Source organism: Lepisma saccharinum, chromosome 12 (genome assembly GCF_977018435.1).
Source record: "Lepisma saccharinum chromosome 12, izLepSacc3.1, whole genome shotgun sequence".
Taxonomy (NCBI): domain Eukaryota; kingdom Metazoa; phylum Arthropoda; class Insecta; order Zygentoma; family Lepismatidae; genus Lepisma; species Lepisma saccharinum.
In genome coordinates this window covers 54,781,783-54,806,861 of record NC_139240.1, presented here as the reverse complement: position 1 = coordinate 54,806,861, position 25,079 = coordinate 54,781,783, and the positions used below count along the sequence as shown (strand labels likewise).

The window sequence follows — 25,079 nt, the reverse complement described above, 5'->3', positions numbered from 1 at the left end:
AAAAAAAAAAAAAAAAAAAAATAGATTGAATACTATGAGGTCATGTTATTACATGTACATATTAATTACTTAGCTTTGGGATCAGTAGAATTATATCCAGTGCTCTATTTCTGGAGGTACAAAACGATACACTGTACCAGCATCTTTTTATGGGTGAGAATAAAACTAATGATATTTTATTGTAACGAAAGATATGTGTGTGTGTGTGTGTGTGTAGGTACACAGATGCATGGCCATTTATGAACATTAGCACAATATTTTGAGTAATTGATATAATGACCAGAGTAACAATAATAAACCAAATTGAAGAGTACTGGAACATTTCTTTAAAGAAAAAAAGCACTGACTATATCTGTATACTCTTGTAAGGTTATTGTACAAAGAACCTGAAATCTTCGTAAGCCTTGAACAATCCTGAAATCAAAAATGAAGATTTGCTAATTAACAGTAATAAATGAGACATCACAATTCTGTTTCAGGATTACACACTTCAAATGAATTACAGGCTCGACTTTGGGAAAATTAAAAATATAATTTTCATTATTGCACATGCTTTCTTGAGAGGTGTGAAAATGAAAGAATCCAGTTAAAAATCATAACAATTAAAAAAAAGAGTGAATTGAAAGATGCTGATTGACTGATTACATTAGTTTAGTTTACACAGCTTTTCTGCCACTTTTGGCTAATCCCGACCATGAAGATGAGTGATGTTATGATGAAGGGACCTTCATCACTCATCTTCATCATCGAAATTGACCAGAAAAGTGATGTAAAATAACAAATATTCAAAATACAGCAGCCATTGTAATTTCCTGTTGCCAGTAGTCTTGGAAACATTACCGACATCTTCCTGTAACTGGAGGAACTAAAGTAAATTTAAATTAGCAAATGTGTCGAAACCTGGTGTTGGCTTGGTTGCATACTTGATAAAACAATGGCTCAGGTTTCATTCTTTGGTTGAGCTATAATTTCATAAGCTAACTTAACACAGTAGATAACGTACCTCAGCCATTCGTTGATTCCATCCACCATGACCTTCTTGCATATGTTTGAGTGTTTCTACAGGCATCATTACCTTCACCTTATCACCCACATTAAAAGTTTGGTGGCGTGGTGAACCAGGCAATTTAGCTGCACCAACCTGCTGCTCTACGGACACTCCTGTGTACAAAACAAAAATAGAGAATTCGTCACTCTTTATACACTACACACAATCAGTAATACAAATATGATTTTTGTGTCTATGTTGTTGCAAACAGTATTTGTTATTATGTATTGTTTAGGGCTGATCCGATACAGATTTGGAATTCATCTACCGATACCAGCCGATACTATTCCTGCATTTTGGTCTTTCACAAGGTCAGCAAAAAATGCCACGCTGCACTATTACGGAGTCTAATTATCCTGAAAATTATGCAAAATTCGACTTTGTTTATATTTTGCACCAATTTTGCACGAAAAACTATATCTTGTGATTAAATAGTACATATATTTTAATATTCTGAACGTAATTCTTGAATATTCTGAAGCAAATTTCTTGGTAAATTGATGCATATAGCCTAATTGGAGAAGAAAATGTACACATCAATATTGATCAATATTTTGAACAAATTTTAATTATTGCAATTTTCAAGTATCGGTATCGGTGGGAATCGGTAAGAGTATCGGTTCAAAGTGGTATCAGCTCAGTCCTAGTATTGTTTATTGTATTGGTATTTTATATGTGTGTTTTATCTGGCCAGATCATAAATTAGAGTTAGTTATTTTCAATTGTAAATGCATACATACAATCTGTATGCTTGGTTCTTCCAAGAGTTCTCAAGGGTCAGAGGCGTATATTCGGGGCTACTAGGCTATCTGCGAAGCCCAGGCTCAGTGAATAAAATACAAAAAAAATATCTATCAGAAAATGTGCATAAAATTTTTCATTTCAATAAGAACATGAACCTGATTTCTTAGAGGAGTTGGAAACATTGCCCGCTTTCTTTGAATTCGCGAGACGGCTGGCCCAGCACCGGCAGGCAACTCCACGGGGGTGACGGGCAAGCTTGACAGGGCTACCACAAAGATCACCCGATCAATGTTGCAAACCAATTTTTCCCAGCATGTAATTTGCCTGGGATCGGGGAATTATGGAGCCAAACTGTTACAGGAGAGAGAACAGGGTTGCATATGGCGGGGGAAAAACCCTCTGAACTTCCTCAACAATCTGGGTCAATGTTGCAAAACAATTTTTCCCAGCATGAAATTTTCCCAGGAATGGGGAATTTTGAAGCCAAATTATCGCAGGCAAGGGGAGTGTGTCATATGGCAGGGACAAGAACATCATTGAACGCTTGCAGAGGAGTTGAAAAAGAGGTCGTCGACCTTCAAACAACTAGAGATAGTGGGGAGTAGAAAATTGTTAGCTGAGCGGGAATGGTTTGAGTGCATCTAAAAATTACCCAAATGACAAGGACCAGTTCTAGTCTAGATCGCATCTAGTGGTCTTGGTGCGTGGAATTTATTTAGAGGCAGCGAGCGTGTGAATACAGTAGTGAGTGGATTGTATTTTTGTGAATGATATGTGCTGTGTTGTGTAGTGAACTGAAATGAGGGACATAATTAACGCTGTCTATTCGGCTTACGAATCGTTGTGGATTTTTCTTGTATGTCCACTTTATGAACAGATAAGCTAATGGGGATCAGACCTACAGTTAAAGTGGTATCTAAACCACCATGTATCGAACCTGGGACGCCTTAGTTTCAAGGCAACGACGTTACCACTGCGCCAACAAGGAGTACCCGAACTTAAAATCGTGAAAATAGATAGGTTGAAATTTTATTTTTATTCTCGTATATAGGCCTACATAATATTTCACAATATGGGCCTCTTATTTATGCAAATAAGAATGAAACTCTTGAAATCCTTTCCTTACTGACGGTGTACATTTCTGTTTTATTTATGAGGTATATATTTTTAATCACAGAATCACATGACTTCAACCCGCCACCCCAAATGAGTTAAAAAAAAAAACACCCCCACCAGGAAATTTTTGTCCATTCGAACACTACGATATGGTGCGATAGCCCAGGTTCTTAACCCAGTATACGCCACTGTCAGAGTGGGGAGTATAAATATAACCCCTCTGGTGGGGGTGCAGGAGGGGGAGATAGTAAAATTGAGATTAGGAGAAGCAGAGTGTAGAGAGAGATCTCTAGATCAAATGATCAGTTTACAAAGCATCAGGGGGTTCCACCGATGCTGACTTCCTCAGGGTCGTGGGGGTCATATTAGAGGAAACTATATGTGTGAGGTAAATTAGAGAATGAAAATGGAAGAATCCGAGACTTGTTTAAAGTGTTAATAAATATATAAAACCCATTTCTATTACTTTTCAGCATCACCCTGTAACGTTAATTCTGTAAGTTCTAGCCTATGCCAATTTATTATTTGGTTCTGAGTACACCGGTGTGGAACTGGATGGGAACCCAGGATTATTGAGCCAAATTAGTTGTTTATTTGGGGTTCTTCTGCCAGAAGCAACCGAGGAAAGGGTGGTGTGTTAACTGAATGATGTATGTCACAAATAACAAACATTTCCCTTTCTAGTTGTGCAAACCCAATGATTACATTCCAGTTCTATCAAAGGACATTACGAATTACTGTAAGATTTGGTACACACAAGAGATGTACGTAGAAATTTCATACAAAAATGCAGGCTCAACCAGGACTCGAATCCCAACAGCGACAGTAAAAAATCAGGCGAAGCCAGGGGCTGGTTTGATAGCTCACTTGGTAGAGCAATGACCTGGTATTCCAGAGATTTGGGTTCAAGTCCTGGTCAAGCCTGCATTTTAACTGAAATTTCTCCACAGACATTCAGAATATATGACATGTTACAAAATAAGGTTTTAGCACCATTTGATAAAATGACAGCGAATGTACAATACTTCATGTATCTCCAATATGCTTTTAACCTGAAAATAACTACATCAATAATTAAATGGCATTTTATATATGAATGAAACTTATATTTCAAAATCTGAAGGAACAATGTTTTATTACTATTTGACAGTGTAAAGAAAGTTTACCTTTTTTCCCCAATTAAAAAAAATAAATAATTCTGGTCCAAATTCCAACCTTATTCTTTACAAAAGTCTGAAGCATTGTCTAAAGTTCATTACTCGTTTGGTTATTTTCAGTAATCCTTTTGTGTAGGATAGCAGTTTTTGGGGGCCTCCCCTATAGGATAGTGGGTAATTCCTTTGATTTGTAATCAAATGGTCCTAGGTTCGATACCCAGGGAGGCACACTGCACAGTGGTTTGGATCTTGTGGGTCCAGTTCCAATTAGTCTTTTTGCGCTTATTAGACTCAAACAAACAAGCATATTTTGGTTTGTCTGTTGTTCACAGCCAATGATTGTTGAGTTTAACTTTCAGCCCCCCCCCCCCCCCCCACAAAAGAAGTCACTGCGACTGGTATTCAAACTCAGAACCTCTGGTGTGGGAGTACACTGTGCTAACCACTCTGTCACAGGGGTCAGCAGACATTTATTTGTAACAACCACAAATCACAAGAGGAATACTTCTACAATGCAAAAAATATGTACTGTTATGTTTTAACTTATTTTGACCCGCTGTTTACTGTTATAAGGGAGACACAATTTTATAAAGGATTTTATTTCAAGTACGAACACATGCAGTAACAAAGGTTGTGTTTACAATTTTGTGAAAACTCCACAATCACATATACAACAATCATATTCAGTGCACCTGACTATCTTTCCAGTTTTTAAAGTAATTTGCTGACTTTCCTGTGACTGTTCGAGTTAGATGGTATTCACGTGGAAGAAAAAAAGTGTGTTATTTACCTAAGATTGGAAGGTGATCCCTGTAGTAAGGTCCACCAGATGCTTCCTGGACATACTTCAGGTCTACTTTTCCTTTGTGGCCCAATCTGTAGACATTGGTTGAGCCTGATGTCCACGTAACATTGGCTACAGATCTTCCAGATTCATTATCCCAACCTCTAATATCTATCACACGACCAGTTTTACCTGTGGAAGAAGAAGACACAATTTTCAAAAATAGTGCAATAGACTTAACACCAATGTGAAATTCTTCTGAAACAATACTCTTAAGCTTTTTATTGCTTGAGTTGCGCTTTAGTGTAAAGTTTAATAGTCTTATCTTTGGTTCTTCTTATACAAAATATTTCTTAATGTCCTGTGACAACTGGATTCTTTGTTACAGTTTACCCAAGATAAGAATGCCCCTGCAAACTATTGAATTGAAGTGCACAGTCAATTCTTTTCTTCTCCCACTTCCCCTTCCCCCATGCCTACTAACAGTGATGCACAATCTGGCAACAAATGAACATGGGAACAGTGCAAGCATCTGACTGCATCGCCACATTCCCTCTGCTTGCTTACCGGTTGAAAATTTGACTACAGTGCCACAGGATCATTCTTATTTTACTCAAGTTGTAACTTGGGATGAACAACATCAGAAATTTGATATCGCAATATTTCATCACATACGTGGCCGCAGGGGCTCAGTCGGTAACGCATCTGACTAGCATGCTAAAGGTCCCGGGTTCGATCCCCGGCCGGTTCAAATCCGGGAACTTTTCTAACGATGGAAGTGGCCCCGGTGCCCACCCAGCATCAAATAACATGGGTACTTGGGGGAAACCCTGGGGGGTAAAGGCGGTCAGGGGCATGATGCTGATCACATCATCCCCACTCACGACCGGATCAAGAAAGTGTTGGGCGTTACCCCCACACCCCCTATACGCCTTCATGGTGTGGTGCTGTGCACAGGGGAACACTTTACTTTTTACTTTACAATACAATATTTTTTCCATCCTGGACGTTGAGAAGAAATGAAGAGAAATGACTCGAAACTTTTGAAATGTGGACATGGCGAAAAATGGAGCGTGTAAAATGGATGGACAAGGTAAGAAACGAAGCCTTGGTGAAAAAAGATCTATACTGGAGACCATCAAGAAGAGGAAAAGAAACTGGTTAGGACACTGTCTAAGAAGGAACTGCCTGCTAAGAGATGCCTTGGAGGGAATGGTTGAAGGAAGAAAAGTCCGTGGAAGAAAGAATATCAGCTTATGGATGATATTAAATTAACTGGGTCATATGCTATTACGAAGCGTAAGGTGGAGAATAGGGAAAGTTGGAGATTGCAGTGAAAAACCTGCCAATTAGGCAGAAAACAATGAATGAATGAATGAATGAATCATCATACCAGTGATATATCGTGATGATATAAATTTCTGGCTTGGTCAGCATATCGAGTTTTTCATATCATGGAAACAAGGCTTAATGGTGTTATAATCGGGATGATATATTGTGAAAATGAAATATATTGCCAAAATATTGTGAAGATATATCGTCTAGTTGATATCGCCTCGACAATGTATCGCCCAACACTAGTTGTAACCATCTGATGACAACCGTTTGGTAGAAATATGTATTTCAACACAAAAAACATTATGGCATGAAATAAATAAATACAGAGAAAAAGCAGAAACTAATTTGATGAAGACAAACAGCTAAAATATTGTGTGTAGTTTGCACTTAAGATAACCAAACACGAGTATACACTGATCTTTTGAGCATTGTGAAAAAAAGCATAAAGAATGTGCAATTGTTCCTTACCTTCACCGCCATCTTGGTTATTCCAATCCCAGTCTGGCCCACGCATAACTTTGGCACCAACGAATATACCCTTCATCTGTAGTTTAGCTGCACCTTTCCTTGGTGGCATTTCTACCCTAAAGGCAAAAAGCACAAGAAGAAAGAAGAAAATAAGCATTACATGTTTTAGCAAATTATTTACGGGCTAACTTGATAAACTTTCTAAATACAATATGAAAATTCTGTTACATGCCTATCATGGCCATATATAAGGGGACAGTTGAATGGGTCCAAACCTCTCACATTGGTTTAGTAAACATTTTGTACTAATTGCCAGTGGCATATTCTCAAATGTTACCTGGTATACCACCGGTAAACCAACATTTTTAACATATAGACATTGGCGTTTTTATTTCTATTATATCTAATTATTGTATAATAAAATGTGTACAATAAATAAGAAGTGTTGTAGTAAAGCAGGTCAAATTTTCAGAATACGCCACTGCTAATTGTGTAATCAAATAAAGAATACCTCAGAATTGGTCAAGACACTACACTGGATGTAAAAAGATTTCGAAAATTCTACTATCACACAAACACATACAAAACTAGGTTCTTAAAAATAAAAGCCTTACTCTAATAAAGTTAAATATAAAAACAACAATGTTTAATATAATTAATGTATATCAAGTTTAGAGATAACATTGTATTGGTTATAATTTAGAATCATATAATAATAAATAAATAGTAACAATTAAATTATAACTATTAAAATTTACCATCTTTGGGTTACATTTATACATCCATGGTGCCTATAACGAACAGTTTGGTAAAGAGGATACATTTAAACCAACTATTAGCAAGGAGAACATTCATGATGCTTTTAAAATAATACAAACTAATTTAGGATTTTCAATTCAAAGCATTAACATCAATTTTTGAAACAGCCATGTCAATATCACAACTCTTTCCCACTGATTAACTGGCATACTTCCAAATCTTCTGCCAGTACCTTGCTTCTAAATTCAACGTTACTTATGCAGATTACAAGTCTGTATTGTCCAAACTGGCAATGACTGACTCAATGTCAGCTCAGGTGCAACTCAATTTACAGTTTATGTATAAATGGAAAATGAAAACTTACCCTACAGAAGAAGCAGTCTCAACTCTCAGAAACACGTGGCTAGTATCATGCTTGTCAGCCATGTAGCAGTGGGTGCAGAGGTCATAGTCATAGCACCTGGTGCATTTCCATTTCATCCCTGCTATTCCATGCTTCTTACATCCATCGCATATTATGTTGGGGTGCTTAATGCCTGAAAAATACAAACATAAATATGATAGTTAATTTAAAAAGTTTCAACACTGATTATAATGCATTTAAAAAATAGATTAAGATATCATTTGGGTGTTGAATTTCAAATTTGATGGTCTGTTTGACCTTTAATTTATCGTATGCAATTGTAATTTATCGTTTTGTGTGAACTTTCTATCTACAGTAGTATAGAACAGTACAGGGTGGTCACAAAGTGGGTGAACCCACCCTGTAATTTCGACACTACGGCTCTGTCCAAAAGGTACAAAGTACAGACTTGAACTATGGTCTTGGCGGAAGTGACGTCACCTAGTACAGTTCGAAAGCACCAAGAACAGAAGTACGCAAGTACACAACTCACAGTACAGATGGTTGGTGACTAGGTCACGTGGTTTCTGCACCCGTTGCTCATTTGTTCAAAATCACGGAGGTAGAAAGTCAGCAGCACGGGTAGATATGCGTTATGGGCCACCAAGTTGTTGGTTATACTTCTTCTAATGTGTGGAAATGTATGTGTTCGAGCATTTGAAAATGCTATGTAATCTCTAGGGAGAAAAACAAGCTTTTAAATGGCGAGGAAAACATCGAGTACTCAGTTTTATCTACTGATCGTATTTGGCGCTGCAGTCGAAGTGCAATTCGAAAGACAACACTTCCAGTCCACGACTTGAAGACCGCACTCCCAAGACCATACTTGGAGGATGCTCGCTTCAAGTACGGTCTTGCACCTTTCGGACACGGCCTATGATGGTTATAGTTGAATGCTTGATATGAACACACACCTGATGGTTTAAGTGTCCGGAACATCGGTATGGAGACAGTCTTTTTCGTGGCATGGCCGAACTCTGTGCCATATTTGCAAGTGTGAATAAGACATTTCTCCGGGCAGTGACATTCCCTCAATAACGTTCTGAAGGGCCTCCAAGATGTCCCAGAGGTGGTTAATTAATGACACAGGTATGTGTTCATATCAAGTAATTCAACTATTACCATCGTAGTGTAGAAAATAAATGGGGGAGGGGGTACGCCCACTTTGTGACCACCATGTAGAATAGTGTTATAATATCTGAATTCAAACCCGCATGAGCCAGGTTGGTTTCTATCTTCCAGTGTTGTAAGTATTTTAGTATGAAGGAACCAAATATTTGTACTATAATTACTGTAATGGCAGAAAAGTGCACTGAATTTAGGATTCAATAATAGGGAATACTATTCCTCTTAGGGCAAATGTTATTAGATTTATTGATTGGTGTATTTTCTTTTAATTGTTTACATTTAGTAGTGGTTTCTTGTTTACACTGTTTGGACGTAAAATCTTGGGGGTATATTCAGGCTCGCAGGACACTTAATAGGGTCGGGGCTTGTAGAATTTTTCAGCCTTTAGCCGATGCTATTAAATTATTTACTAGGGAACAGACGTTACCTGTTTTAAGCAATTATTATCCTTATTATTTCTCTCCTATTTTTAGTTTGGTTTGTTTTTAATTGTTTGGGTAATTTTAAATATAATACTTCAATATTTAATTTTTATTTAGGAATTTTATTTTTTTATGTTGTGAAAGAAAAAGGGTATATACAGTGATGTCTACTGGTGATCTAAGTCTAATTATCAATTGCTGACAGATGATCTTCCAGATATCAAACGCCAAGTTTCAACTAGCTTTTCAGGAAAACAATACACGTTTTGTTTTAATTCTGGCAAGATATAACAGTGTAACGTATGCAAAAAGCACTATAATTAAGTTCATATCAGTTGTGGAATAAATATACCTGTTTTCCTTGTAATGTTGTCACACCCTCACCTCAGGCCAGCACCATTCTACCAAGGCCAGGTGAAACTAGCGCATCCGCAACCCAAATACAATTTTCTAATACAAGACCTTGTTGAATAAATTTAATTGGTGGTTCTTTATGAGGTTTACAAGTCTTGGATACTAAATTTGTTGTAATTGTTTGGGGGTAGTTTGTCAATTAGGGTAATTTATAACTCTCTTTTGGAGTATTTTCCCAAGGAAAAAAAATATCCTTGGACTCATAACAAGAGATTAAAATATAGAACTAAGCGCTACAAAAAGTCACTGCTCCCTCCCTTCCACGAAATTCCTGAAGGTCCTTAAAGGTACCACCTCAACATTCACTTCGGGTGACTAAAGAGGAGGACGGAGAAAATTTCACAATGGTCTATGTTCATTGTCACATCATTAACAGTCTGCAAGTTGCTACGACTTCTATATGCTACTAGTAGACATAGGCATGGGCGTCGGGAGGGGGGGGGTGGTCGAACGGGTCGGTGGACACCCCCCGAAATTAACATCGTTCATTTAAAGATACAAGAAAGCCGAAAGTTTGTTACTCTTATTGTTAAGAACAGAAATAAAGTTAATTTAGTTAGTATTCGAACAGAATAATCAAAGTAAAAATGCATTGGATTGAAAACATTGAGTGATATACAGGGTGTTTCTAAAGTTCGTTTCCAACGTGCAGGAGGTGATTCTACAAGTGAAAATAAACACAGAAGTGCATGTGACGAAATGCCGTAAACGGCACCCATTCGGATTTATTGATGGGAAAAAGTGCTAAAATTATGTTTACAAGAGAGAGAGATACTAAATAGACCTTAGATGGCCTCCTTTCCCTTTTTACCAAATTTCTGGGCAAATTAATACGAGGGTCAGTCAATAAGAGCGTTCTCAACATTTAGGTCACAGACTTGAGGAAAAAAAAAAACCTGCGGCCTTCTTTAAAAAGTCACAGAGTGCGACTGTTAGCAAGCGAAGTTAATTTGCATCGGGAACACGCCGTGTGACGCGAAATTCCTCGCCCTGGGGGAACGTACAAGGTTTGGGGGGAGAAAAGACGTTTTTGCGCCGCAGTTAGAATTAATTAAAATGCCGCGGAAGCTTGCAGAATAGAGTGCACGAAGGCAACCGGAAAAATCTCCACGCCACGAGCGAGAGCTTCACTTCACGGTCTGTTCTGGGCCTTTTATGAGACTCGAGAACTGTTCCCCACCTCCCTTGCCTTCTTGTGCCGCATTACTTTCAAAAAAAGCGATGAATCACTCATCACTAAACGAGAGGTAACGTCTTGCACAGTGGATCGTAAACTCAAAAGATCTATGAACTGGTCCGGGACAGTGTGGCCACACTCCGAACGCAAAAAATCCCTAACCGCGATCTGATTTTTTCCCTTCGACATCCTCTACTGTGCGCTGGAAGATTTAGGGAGAAATTTTACGACCGTGTAAAGGTGAATTTTGACCCCAACTGGCTCTTTATGGATAATTTTAGAGGTTTCTAAGATTCTGGTCTCTTCACAGTGGCGGAAATTAGGCAGGGGGAGGGGGGGTAGTTGCCGTCCCCACTCTTTGCCACGGGAAACTGTCCTCCCCCTATCCCCAGTTTTGACACCCAATCGCTACTGGATGGAAGCATTTCCTTTAACATTTTTGCTAGCATAAATGCTTCCAAACAATTTTATGGCACTTTCTATAGCAGACAATACTTAACACAGAAGCATTGCACGTAACACTCCCCTTAGCATTTGCGATTGCAATGCGAAGCGTGCAGAGAACGTTAGATAGTATATACAGCATGAAAGGCATATAAGTTACGCGGTTCTCATTTAATAATTAATAAATTTAAAGATGAAAAGATGTAATTTGAAAGAGGAAATGGTTATTTAATTGACGATATATCGTGTAAACAAACTGAAACTAGAAACATTTTTTTTTGTCTCACCTTTATATTGAGATATTTCTGAGCCAGTACCCGGAGTTTATAACATTGATAAAACTAATTTATCCTTCCATACGTGTACCCTATATGCTATAAAATGTGTTTTTAAGCAGCGCAATTGATATGCAACTAACACCTTTTATAGGAAGAGTTATTCCTCTCGGCTGACAGTTATCGGCTTTTACATCTCGTGACCTAGAGCTCGCTTCTGATTGGTTACACTACGCGAAATGTTAAGGAAATTAGGATCGATTCTATGTGAAAGATGCTATGGCATCAAAATGCTATACGATTTCTTTACTTTGCAGGGTAGAATTTGATCGCAGCTAAAATGTTAAGGAAAATGATTTCGTCTAAAGCGGACCTACTAAGAATAAATACAGTAAAACCTCGTTAATCCGGACTAATGGGGGGATAAGTTGACCGGTGTAACGAAAGTCTGGATTAACTGAATTAACTTAAACGAACAGTAGAAAGTGCATTAAAACTCCGTTTATAGCAACAAAGCACGTTCATTATGGTGTATTTAAAGGGCATAGTCCTAAATACACTATACAGTATAGTACAAAGTCTGCGGGAAAGAGAATTTCATCAGTGGTTGACCGCCTTTTCTTTGGGAAGTTCACTTGTTAACTTCTAGCCACATTTAAAACCTTGCTCTTTTTTGGCCTTTTGCCTGTCCGGATTAAGCGAAGTCCGGCTTATCGAGGTTTTATTGTAACCTCTACTTCGGCAGCCACTTTTGATGGTGCCACAGAAGTTTCTGGATTCGAGTCCCAACCTGGGCATAGCTGTTATTTGTGAGTGTTCCTTCATTAATAGCATCACACCATCGTATTGGCCAAAAGTGACGCAAGTACAAAATAAGAACGACCATTGAGCGTCGCTTTCCAGCCACTGAGTTCTTCTAAAGTCCACTTTATGTACAGTAAGGCTAGCGAGGACTGGACCTACAGTTTTAAGTGGCATCCGAACCACTATGTGCCTCCACCGGGTATCGAACCAGGGACTCTTTCTGATGATTTTATTCTGATATTATGAGACCAAATAGGGCAAACTAGAGTGTGTTAAAGTAGCAGAAATAAGCTGAGTTTTGGCGAGATAAGAGAGTAAGTTAAAATGCATAGCCTATAATTGAAGAACGTAACATCAGGATGCGGAATGTATCTTATGCTAAGGATCAATGGATACAGACTGGAAATATATTTGGAATGCCTGTTGCAAATAATCTCTAAATGCGGGACTATGAATATTGTAATACCGGGATTTCGGGACAGCAGAAAGGGGTTACATACCCTACTGTAACGGTACCTTTAAGGAAGGCTAAGCACGCTTTATGTTTATTTCTTCCTCTCCATCTTTTCCACATAAGCAATAAAGTGCTTTCCTATTAAATTTATACCTTTCCACCTTGAGGGTAAATTTTCAGGGGAAATTTGAGGGAATTTCCCTCTCAACTTGCAACACTGCCTTGCTCCTCTCCCTAACTTTGCTTCGAGGCGTCCTACAAGGTTGTTTGAAGTCTCTGGATGAAGAAGTGGAAATTAAGGCAGGATTACCACGTCATTACGCCACCGGAAACGAAACTGGTACAAGAAAACAGAAAATGGCGATTTGATTATGGAGTAAAGAATGAACCTTTTTTTCCCCTTGCATACATAATTCCACACGCTAAATATACCCACGAATCATCTTTACCTTTAATTTGAGTTGCTCAAAATAATACTGTGAACAGGACGTGGTTACAATTCGTGTCCAACACGGACAAAGAAAAATACGCGCATTCCTGGACATGTCCAAAGGTCGCTCAGGTCATGACGCAACAATCGTCAACGGAGATAAGGTGGGCAAACTGTCATGGAACTTTTCTCCGACTTTGGTCTTTCTGCTTCAATCCATGAATCTCGCATTGAGGGAAACAGAACGAATGAACAAGTCGATGGGTAATTTTCCCAGTAATGGGTACCTGGACGCAACCATGAGAGTAAAGGCGCTCGGAGCGTGGTGATGTTCACAGCCAAGGGCGTATCCCCCTCCAAATTCCTTTCTTGATTTTGAAAATACTAAGGTAGATTCAGCATACTTTCCGATGAGACATTTGATGTGGTAGGTATAGAAAATTGCCTCTGTGTGCACGGTTTGTGGATTCTGAAAATAACATCCACTAAAAGTATTTTTAAGTTTCACACTGAGTAGTGATATGTGAGCTGAAGACCTGACTTCAGTGAGTTGTTTTGGTACAGTGTTTTATTATTATTATTTTAATGTTACATGCAGAGGTGAAATACGTACCAGACAGTAAAAGCAAACTATTGTCAGTGTTTTTTTTTTTTTGTTCAATTTCTTCAACCTTGTCAGTTAAGTGGAGCTGATGGAGTGAACCATCCCAAGCAAGTGGGCTTCTAGCCGCAGTTGAAAATTGTACTCTGTATCTGTGAAAAGGTTCTCAGTTTTGCTGTACAGTTGTCAAAGTGAGAGACTGCTCTTTCTTACCCGAGACGTTACAGAACTGCTTCTGAAAAGTACGATTCCAAGAATAAAAAAAAAGAAAAAAAAAAGACCCCCTCCAAATTTTCTTTCTGGATACGCACCTGTTCACAGCACAAATATTTGAGGACCTCATCCGATCTTCTACACTCAAACCCGCTACTTCGCATTAACCCAGTAACCCAGTAATTTAGTATACCCATAAATACCATGCAAAAATGAGCATGTCAGCTTAAAAAAGGGCATTTCTTTACATAGTTTTACGTATTCCCTGGGGGATGGAAAGCGCGTATTTGTTGACTTAGGATGCTTTCGTTCCCCACGAGCCATCACTGCAAGTCCCATGGTGCTTCAAGAGAATTATTTCTGTTTGATTAATCGAGACACGGATGGAAACTTAAGATTTTGTAGTAACCGAGTGACAGTTATTTCGCCCTCAAAGTAACTCAGTTCATTTTAGTTACTCTTTGCACACACTGGATATGTATTCTCATTAACCCGAATAACATATTGCCCTGGACGCATGCGGTGCATGCTCTGCGACGACATTAATGAGCATTTCTACATTCTAATTTCTTCATATAGGAGAAGTACTTATTTCAGACGAGAGCGCTCAACTACGCTTATATTACATTTCTTGGATCTGAAGTGAAAGAAAGTAATAATTATTTTCCCACAATTGACGTATGCGTCACTTCAGATCCAAGAAATGTAATATAAGGTTAGTTGAGCGCTCTCGTCCAAAATAAATACTTCTCCTATATGAAGAAATTAGAATGTAGAAATGCTCATTAATGTCGTCGCAGAGCAAGCTGTCGTTTTTCCCACAATTGTCGCATGTGTTCAGGAGACGCCTCTGATTGCAACATATCTTATAGACACCCTGTACTCATTATATTCATATACTGCTTCTAGAAGAGCAAACTTATGGGAGGACTGATTGATTTACGGGCGTGTATTTCTTCAATTTCAGACCGCAAACAGAAAAAAAGAGCAGGAAATTGATTTTATTGGCCTTTTTTTTTTTTAACTCTGCAGCTTTTAGCAAACGGATAAAGTCCCGTTCTCCCAAAATCGATCTAGAACCTGTTAACAACGAAAGTTAATAGTTGGCGAAAAACTGTCGACTCGAGACGATCACTGACATGTTTCCAGTATAACCAGTGATCTCTCTCAAAATTCACCGCATAACCAAGGAATAACGACTGGAGGCCAACGGGCAAGGTGTGGTTGATATAACGGTCCACATCTGAATGTTCTGACTTCCTTTCCACTGTTATCGATAAAAAAAACAAGAAGTGACTTCTGTTGGCGGGGAACTTAATCTCATTCATAGCACCTGCGGTTTTAACTCCATTTCAAGAATACTGTGGATATCTCCGATTCGCAATCTCAGTCTATTTTTACTAGATTCTCTATTCACGTCTCCCTTTCTCCGATTCTCTGTCCATGTCCCCCTTTCTCTGATTCTCTTTCCCTCATTCTTTACAGTTTCTCTTTATCTGGTTATCTGTCTCATTCATCTTTCTCTCATTTTCTATCCCGTCTCTCTCTCTCTGATTCTATGTCCCTGTCTCTCTTTCTCTGATTCTATGTCTCCGTCTCTCTTTCTCTGATTCTATGTCTCAGTCTCTCTTTCTCTGATTCTGTCTCAGTCTCTCTTTCTCTGATTCTATGTCTCAGTCTCTCTTTCTCTGATTCTGTCTCCGTCTCTCTTTCTCTGATTCTATGTCTCCGTCTCTCTTTCTCTGATTCTATGTCTCCTGTCTCTCTTTCTCTGATTCTATGTCTCAGTCTCTCTTTCTCTGATTCTGTCTCAGTCTCTCTTTCTCTGATTCTATGTTTAATGTATCTCTTTCTCTGATTCTATGTCCCCGTCTCTCTTTCTCTGATTCTATGATTCCTGTCTCTTTCTCTGATTCTATGTCCCCGTCTCTCTTTCTCTGATTCTATGTCCCTGTCTCTCTTTCTCTGATTCTATGTCCATGTCCCTCTTTCTCTAATTCTTTATTCCCGTCTCCTTTCTCTGCTTCTGTCACCTGTCTCTCTTCCTAATATTGTTGTGGTTAATACAATTAAAGTGTGTCAAACTAGTATTTATATCTAAATTGATTAGAGAGGAAATGCTATTAGTTATAATTTAAAAATGTTTATTAATAATAAATAAATAGTAAGAAACGAATTATAACTTTGTACCGCTCTTGGGCTACAATAAGCTAACCCCACCCATTCTTTCAGTGTATATACGACCATGCCAAAAACTAAACCACTTTCCTTAGCTCGAAAATATAAAATTATGTCATGAGCGATTTCGCGAGTTATGACGTCAGTTTCGATAACCAATCAGGCCTGATTATGAAACAGCGTGCTATTATCCAATCCTAATCACTCCTCCTCCCTTGCTTTAAGGCATAGTATGCAAATGATAAACCATACACGGCATATCAATCGCTGAAGAAAAGTAGAGGAAAAAGAGCTGGAAAGAGAAAGCATACGATCTTTTTAGCTTGCACGGAACATGTATTTCCAGCTCCGTATCCCAATCGTGCGTACGTTAGGAACCTACCAAATACATAGAAAGTTTCTGTGACGTCACTGACAAGTCTCTAAAGTGAGCTTCAACTCAGGCCAGCGTTCCCAGATTTCACGTAGCTTTTCTGTCTTTTTATTCTAATTGTGACGATGGGTATCAATGCTCAAGTTAGGATTGGAACCTGGAACCTTCGAGTGGGGAGAGTAGGTGGATGAATGGAAATGCTCAGCCGTCGAGGTGGCTTCAACCAAGTTTTGGGCAGCTTTCAGACCGAAGCGACAGGCGACAAGGGTCCATTCAGTCAGTAAAGAAGCATTCACTCCAACAGACCGAGGCGACACGACGCACGCTGTTGAGAAAACGGCCCATAACAATCCGAACGCCAGGCGCACCTTGCTGAAGGGTTGCATTTATTCCTGAAAGTTAGTTTCTTCGTGTCGCTTCGGTCTGAAAGCTCACATAAACAGGCGGAGTGAGAGACAAAAGAGGATAGTTGTTAAAGTTTGTTTTCAGTCCACTTTATGCTCAGATAGGCTAATCGGGACTGGGCTTACAGATTAAAATGGGATTCGAACCACTGTACAATATGTCTGGACAGCGAGTGACTGGAGGGGGGCGGTGGTTTAACCCGAACGCCTTGATATGATTATTTAGCGTCGCTTTTCTGCCACTTTTGGCTAATCGCGACGATGAGGATGAGTGATGATATGATGAAAGGACGCTCACAGTACGGGATTCATACACGGGACCTCTGGCGTAGCAGAGCGCTGTGCTAACCACTCCGCCTCGGAGGTCGGCAGAGCGAGAGAGCTATTCAGCCTTAGACGGGGATATCTTTCCAATTACCAGAGACAGGTTAAAGTAATTGATGGACAAGGTTTCCACCTTGCTGCAGAGTCAACATATGGCTTACTGCGGGTTTTGGCTACTTGTTCTATTAGCAAGCGCTCAACTTTCTGCCGGAATTGCCACAAGATCGCTGGAGAGTTGGTTGACTCGGGTGTCGGTTAACTTTCTCCGCGGATCACGATGGCTGCCTGGCTAGAGGTCGAAAAGAAAGTTACCTTGTAAGGTCAAGAAGCTTCACGACCAACTGCCGCATTTTCACGGCAATTTACGCGCTTCCGGTGAAACGCCCTGGTGGTGATTAAGACCATCTCCTGGTCTATACTGAAATTCATAAGCCATCATCCTCTCTCCTTGCTAAAAAGCTCATATGCATTTAGTGTTGTTGAGCAAAATTACGCATGTATGTGGGGACATGGACAGAACAAGTCAATACCAGTATGTTGATTGATTGATTTGGTAGTGGTATGTCGTCCAGTGTTGCCACAATCTGAGGGCAAAATTTCGCTTCTTGCACTCAGTTTTTCCCTTCACTAAAAACCTTTAAAAATAATAGCAATAAAAAGTACATAATCTGTACTATTCTTGAGTTTGGTGTTTTAAAATTTCCATGGAATTTTGGCATTTTCACCCCATTTTCTTCAAAATTGGGTTCGAATTCCCCTTCATAAAGGGAAATTTCCCTTCATGTGGCAACACTGATTTCGTCGCCTTGCAACCAAGAGGTACCGGGTTCGATACCCTGTGGAGGCACATTGCACAATGCTTCGAACCCCACTTCCAACTGTAGGTCTGGTCCCGAATACCCTTTTAGAGCATAAAGTTGATGTGAGTTAAACCACTTGAAATGGAAACCACGTTTTATTAGCAAGGAAGAAGTCTCAAAAACTGTGAGCTACATAGGAACCGGACTGACCTTACTGTGGGAAGGGGGAGGGGCGTAAGTTGCATCCTTTGTAGACAGAGAAACGAGCAGTGCATTCAATTATACGAGACAGCACACCATTTCAGGAAGAAACTTCCTGTAGAACTCTGTCGCTTTTCAATCAGTAGGGTCCTGGCTGGATTTCTGCTGGAGGTACTCTGTAGTGGTTTAGATCAAATTATGGGTCCAGCCTCTACAAGCCTATCTGGGCCTAAAAAGGAGTTAAAACAAAACTACACATGGCATACGGAGACTCGCTGCTATCACGATGCTGATCAACACCCAATGTATAGGCTACTGGCGGGAATTGAACCCAGACATAGTGACGCCAAATCAAAACCCCTTTTCATCACAGCTGGAGGATTGTGATTTCCAAGCCCAAACTTGCCAACCCCTTGAGGCTACGCTTGCAATACCAATTAAAAAAGATCTGCAGAAGACCAGTTTGACCATCAATTCCGAGGAAGTCCTTCACCGACCTCAACCTGGGAGAGAAAGTCTCGAGGGAAAGTATTGCGGTCCCAGAGAGAAACTGAAGCGTGTATGTTACGTGGGCGCCTACCACCACATATCATGCATGCCGGGTCACCAGGGCACTAATGCGCATGTGGAACCACAAGCACTTACGGCTACGAACCTTCCCGTCTCTTCCACTTCACACGAATCTCTGTCCCTCTGGGAATACCGATTAAGCACACATAATTGCATGTGGGCTTCAGAAGGTTGATTTCGCGGTACTCGACAATGTGGTCCAAGAACCTTGGGGTTTCCAAAGATGCAATCAGAGCTCTGGATTTTTATTGTGTTTTAGGTCCACTTTATGCACAGATAGGAGATTGGGACTGGGTCTACAGTTTAAAGTGGGATTTGAAGCAATGAACGAACCCCTCCGTGAATCAAACCTAGGACCAGAGGTAGAAAAAACTTAAAATGATTCCCCTTTTTCTCAGGAACCTGATTTTCTTTGTTGTTTGTTTTAAGTGCACTTTATGCACAGATAGACTAATAGGGACTGGGCCTACAGTTTAAAGCCGTATCCGAACCACTGTGTAACGTGCCTCGTTACACAATGCCTTGATTACAATATATACGACGTTACCATTAAGCCATCGGGGAGGCCCTAATAATAAAACCATGAATGCAACTAAGATAAAACTACACATTTTAAAACATTAAATTGAATACAAGATTGTATTAAGTAATTATTTTTTACGACGGAGACACCTTCTCTATCATATCACCGCAGATATAAACTTCGCAACATTGGACAAGCTTATAATTGGATGGAATATTATTCTCATTTAATGATACACACGATAGAGAAGACACACAAACATTAAAAAAACATATACTGTACTAGTTATTTTAAAAAAAGACAATGGAAATTTCCACAAGCGAACTTGAATTCTTTTTTAAATTACTTTTTTAGAACAAAATTTCCTGCCTAGGACCTCTTGGGTTTTTTGTTGTAATCCTGTCAATGTGATTTTCCTTTCAATAAATACATCTACTATAGAGCGACCACAAGGGGAAAAAACCTTGGACGAAAAGTCCCCGTGCAGCTTTCCCTTCTTCCGTTCAGCTCGAGCTATAAGGTAGCATGGTCCACTCTCCCCCTCCCCTCCTAGCGGGAGTACGGTGCACAGGAGTCGCGGGTCTGCGCAGGTTTCTTTGCTTGTGGTTCCACTATAGCCTTTCATTCATCTTTGCGATTAGGCAAAATTGACAGAAAAGCTTTGACGAATAACGCAGCTCATAGGCTAATCGGGACTGGACTTGTAGTTTAAAGTCGGATCCAAACACCATGTGCCTCCACCGGGAATCGAACCCGCGATCCCTTGATTGCACTATGTCATCTGGGAGGTATCAGGATCTCTTGATTATAAACCGCTACGAATCACGTGTTCTTCTTTGACTAGTGAATATTTAAGAATTTATAACATTCTTGGAATAACAGTTTCCATAGCTGCAGCGGGGTGTAAAGGCTGGTTTACACTGGTCGAGTGAGCGGGATAGTTACTGGGACGAGTTACTAGCCTGCCTGCTTGACTCGACCCTTCTATGGGGAGTAGCTGCAGCTGTTTGGTGCTCTTTTCACAGAATGAACCAATTGACGTCGTTGGTGATTTTTTAAAAAGAGTTCTGAAACTGTTTACACACTTTTTTTCACTAGAAATGAATGCACGACATGCCTGGAAACAAAACTAATTTCCTTGATTTTTCTATTTTCGATCGTTCTTGGTTGTAGGTAGAACGTAAATCCCTTATTTTTAATTTTACTTCTCCTACGCCAAATACATCAAGTTTCATCTTCTACACATACGACCGTAGTTTATTCTGTTTGTTCCTATAATCGACACAAATTCCATGGACACTCACACAACACAGACTCTATACTGTCCTCAGAAAGTGCTTACATTGACCGAGTGGTCGCGGGAATGAAAAAATCGATGGGAGAGGAACCAACTCGGTTGAGTGTATGTCCTCCGTGGACAGCCACTCGACTGTCTTGACTACTGGAGCGAGCACTGGCTTTCGGGGTGACTCTTTTAGAAGACACACAAATGGCAACCGCTCTTCCATGTAGTACACATTTAGCATACTAACGAGGCTGTGGCGTCTGGACTCACAGCCAGTATAATCCTCGATGGGGCGTGTGTTTGTCCTGTCCATGTGTGTTTGTGATTACCCTTTCGCCAATTTCTTACCCTTTCGCCAATTTCATCACATGAACTTTCACTCTCACTTTCGCGACTGGACAAAAGTGGCAGAAAAGTGAAGTAAAAAAAAGCAAACCAATCAAATGACAGCTGTAGCAACAAAAGTAAAAAAGCTTTGACGAATAAAACAGCTGATGCTCTTGCTCCAATGAAGGAGAGTTTTCATCAAGTTTCTCTTGAGGAACGTAACCAGGCACCGAGGGGGACTGAAAACATCTGCTATAATGTGAATATTTAAAATTGTGTGAAACTCACACACTTAATAAGGACAAACAAGAGTCTAGATAAGTGTAACCCTAAAATGTTTTCACTAAAGTCTACATTGTGATCATTTGGGTGCTAAATCCACCTTTAAATCATCTAAAAACGACATCAGATGAGAAATCCTTGGTAAACCACTGTCGCAACGCTCCCTGCGTTCTTATAGTTTACAGGTGAATACAATGTTCTAGAAATTGAAGTAATGCAGAAGCAGTAAAAAATAAGACGAGGTTTTGTATATCAGTGCTGGGGAAGAGTTGCATTTCTTTACTCGATATTTCAATTACAATTTTCCTTTCCTTTATTAAAGGTCGAGGTTCAGCCTGTGGCTGTTCTACCACCTAACCCCGATGGATACATACACATACTAAATACATTCTACCTACTAAATGTTTGTACAATAACAAACAAGGAAGAAAGAGAAACATAAAGGAGACACAAAAGGAACAAATACAAAATTGAGAACAAAGGCTCGTCTACACACTAAAAATAATAATAATAATAAAAAGATTGAAAACAAAATACACAAGGATACACAAATTAATTGACACAATTGTGCTTGGTGTGATATGGTTAAGAATAATACAAATTAATATTAATGTTATATGTAAAAAAAAGGTAAAGTGCTCCCCTGTGCATAGCACCACGCCATGAAGGCGTATAGGGGGTGTGGGGGTAACGCCCCACACTTTCTTGATCCGGTCGTGAGTGGGGGTGATGTGACCAGCATCACGCCCCTGACCGCCTTTACCCCCCAGGGTTTCCCCCAGGTAACCATGTTATTCGACACTGGATGGGCGCCGGGGCCGCTTCCAACGTTAGAAAAGTTCCCGGATTTGAACCGGCCGGGGATCGAACCCGGGACCTTGAGCATGGTAGTCAGACGCGTTACCGACTGAGCCACCGCGGCCACCAAAAAACATATAAATGTTCTTAATATGCGAGAAAGGACAAAATATTGTTAAGAGTTGGCAACATGTAAGGGGAAAAGTAGACAAGCAAAATGAAGATGAAAATACTTATTAGGAAGTTGGTTCAGAAATGAGAGCTATTATTCGTGTGAGCAAATTCCGAACTTGTGGACACTCTGGACTTGTGGACATTCTGGAGTTATGGAAATTCTGGACTCGTGATTATGTTTTTAGTCCTTTGTACATGCACGCGTTTCTTTCTGTCACTTTTAGCTAGGGCTGAGCCGATACCACTTTGAACCGATACAGATACTTGAAAATTGAAATAATTAAAATAATTAAAATCGCAACGATGAGTGATGACATGGCGAAATTGATGAAGGGACACTTACCAAGTACATCCATGACCACGCCGGGATTTGAACCCGGGAACTCCAGTGGCGAAATCGAAAGCTATGCACTCTTAGGCTCAATGAATCTACCTTATGTAAACTATAGCATAGTATCAACTCCACAATCTCACAGTGTTGTTGGGTTTATCCCCAAATCGATTTTGCAGTGTGTATGGTACGTGACTGAGCATCGTGCAACTCAGACAAACAGTGCATTCAGTGATGTACACGGCACCATCATCAACGGGTCTAACTTATCGCACAACACTTTAGCAACCTTGTGTTCTGACGTCACGGGAAAATACTTTTTAATTTTAGGCTAAATGCCTACGTTGTTAGGTTTAGTTCTCTTAGCCAAATAATAATTTCTCATTGTATTTTTGCTAATGGAACCTAACCTAACCCCGTAGGCATTCTTCGTCTGACGTCAGAACACAAGGTTGCAAAAGTGAAGTGAAATAAGACAGACTCTTCATCAACACCAGGTTTGGCACGAGTTTCCAGCGTCAGCAAAAGCACAGCGTTGGTAATGATGAGTGACGGAAGCATGACTTTAACGCGCTGAAAACCTTTACATAGGTTTATTATTATTATTTTACGAGAAATGAGTACAATATTGTCAGTAGTTCTTGGTTGTACGCAGAGCGTAAATTCTATATTTTCAACTTTATTTCTACGCCAAATCTATCAAGTCCAATCTTCTGCACTAGGGCGTTATATGGCCCTGATTACTTTTGATTGTTCCAATAATCGACACTGCACAAATTCTACACACACTCGTATTCAGGATTCAGTTCCACAAACGTTATGGTGTCCGGCTCTGACCACCTCCTATTCATGGTTGATTAAAAAAAAATACAATTAATAAGCCAACTCCCAACAAGGTTGCCTCTATTCTACCACACCACAGACTATACTGTCCTCATAAAGCGTTTAAATTGATTGAGTGATCAGCCGAGTCCACGCGCGAGTGGAAAAATCGAAGGGGGAGGAAGCAACTCGGGGGACTCGATGTCTTCCTTGGACAGCCACTCGACTGTCCTGACTACTGGAGCGAGCACTGGCTCCAGTTACTCGACCAATGTATACCAGGCTTTCCGGCGCCGCAGCAAACGTTATATGTGGCCACTGCTACATGACTCAAACAGCAGATCATGTAAAAGTATGTAAAACCGTTGGTGTTTATCCAGGGTTGCTATTCTAGGACCATGATAAAATTCAAGTATAATTCCCGGTTTTCAAGGCAAACATTCTAAAAATGCAAGGTTACAAGTAATGTTTTCTGCATTTCAACCTTACGCATTACCACCTCTTGCCATCCACACACAAATATATTAACATAATAAAAGGTGTGTGTGATTCCAATGTATTCAAAAACTCTACTTCAATTCAATTAAACGGTGTGTGTGTAATATTTAGTTTAAGGTGAGAAATTTACATTTGCCATTTCACATGCTCAGACTTGAAATACACGTGCAAACACATCACAAATGTTACGGGATATACTAATCTACGAAAAATTGTTAATTGTATAAAAATTTGGAACTCAAATTTACCTAATCAACTTCAATCTTTCTTCTGTCAGATAGACTGTTCTGCAAAGGACGCTAACAAAGTAAACGGATTGAGATGATTCTGTTTTGTTTTCCACATAGCTATCTTTTTCTTCCTCGACAAAAATAAAACCTAAACTGTGAAAAATTGCTTCAGGGCATTTATAAATATATATAAATTCAATGGAATTTGAATTAAATAATTTTTCACGTCTACGGAGAAAAATTCACATAGAATTCAAGCATAATTCCCGGAGTCAATAATTCACGCACAATTTCCGGAATTCAAGGAATTCCCGGTGAGTAGCCTCCCTGTTATCGCCCCACAGAGGCAATTACAATTCTTCAGAAGCAATATTTACATTACATATTTATTTACCTTTGATTCTCTGTGTCAAGTTAATCCTGTCAACAGAAACGGATGACAAGTGAAGAAATGCATGATAGATTCAACACAAAAATATTCAAATGCATGGGCGTAGCCAGAAGGTTTGTAGGAGGGGGGAGGACATTGACGAAACTTGAATAGTAGAAATAATAACAATAACTATCACGGTTATTATTATTATTATTAAATAATAACTATGCAAAACTAATAAAAGTAAATCAATGTTATACCTATTTATTATTATTATTATTAAATTCTTGGGGAGACTTTTGTACCGGATTCACCAGATGACTGAATCAACACATCTGTTTTCATCATTTTCTTTTGCCCATTTCAAACACTTACTGAAATGTACAGCTATTCTACTTGTTGTTACT

At 39.5% G+C, this 25,079-nt stretch overlaps 1 protein-coding gene across 2 annotated transcripts in view; it reads right to left on the bottom strand.

The window, feature by feature from the left end:
• The window catches only part of mib2 (E3 ubiquitin-protein ligase mind bomb 2), a 185,012-nt gene that overhangs the window by 31,607 nt on the left and 128,326 nt on the right, over positions 1-25,079 (bottom strand). For both annotated transcript variants that reach the window (XM_083132382.1, XM_083132381.1), the window contains exons 3-6: positions 7,779-7,950; positions 6,656-6,771; positions 4,856-5,041; positions 1,004-1,161 (exon numbers count right to left, since the gene is read on the bottom strand). In XM_083132382.1, coding sequence (XP_082988508.1) covers positions 1,004-1,161; positions 4,856-5,041; positions 6,656-6,771; positions 7,779-7,950 — 632 coding nt within the window. The remainder of the gene's footprint in view (positions 1-1,003; positions 1,162-4,855; positions 5,042-6,655; positions 6,772-7,778; positions 7,951-25,079) is intronic.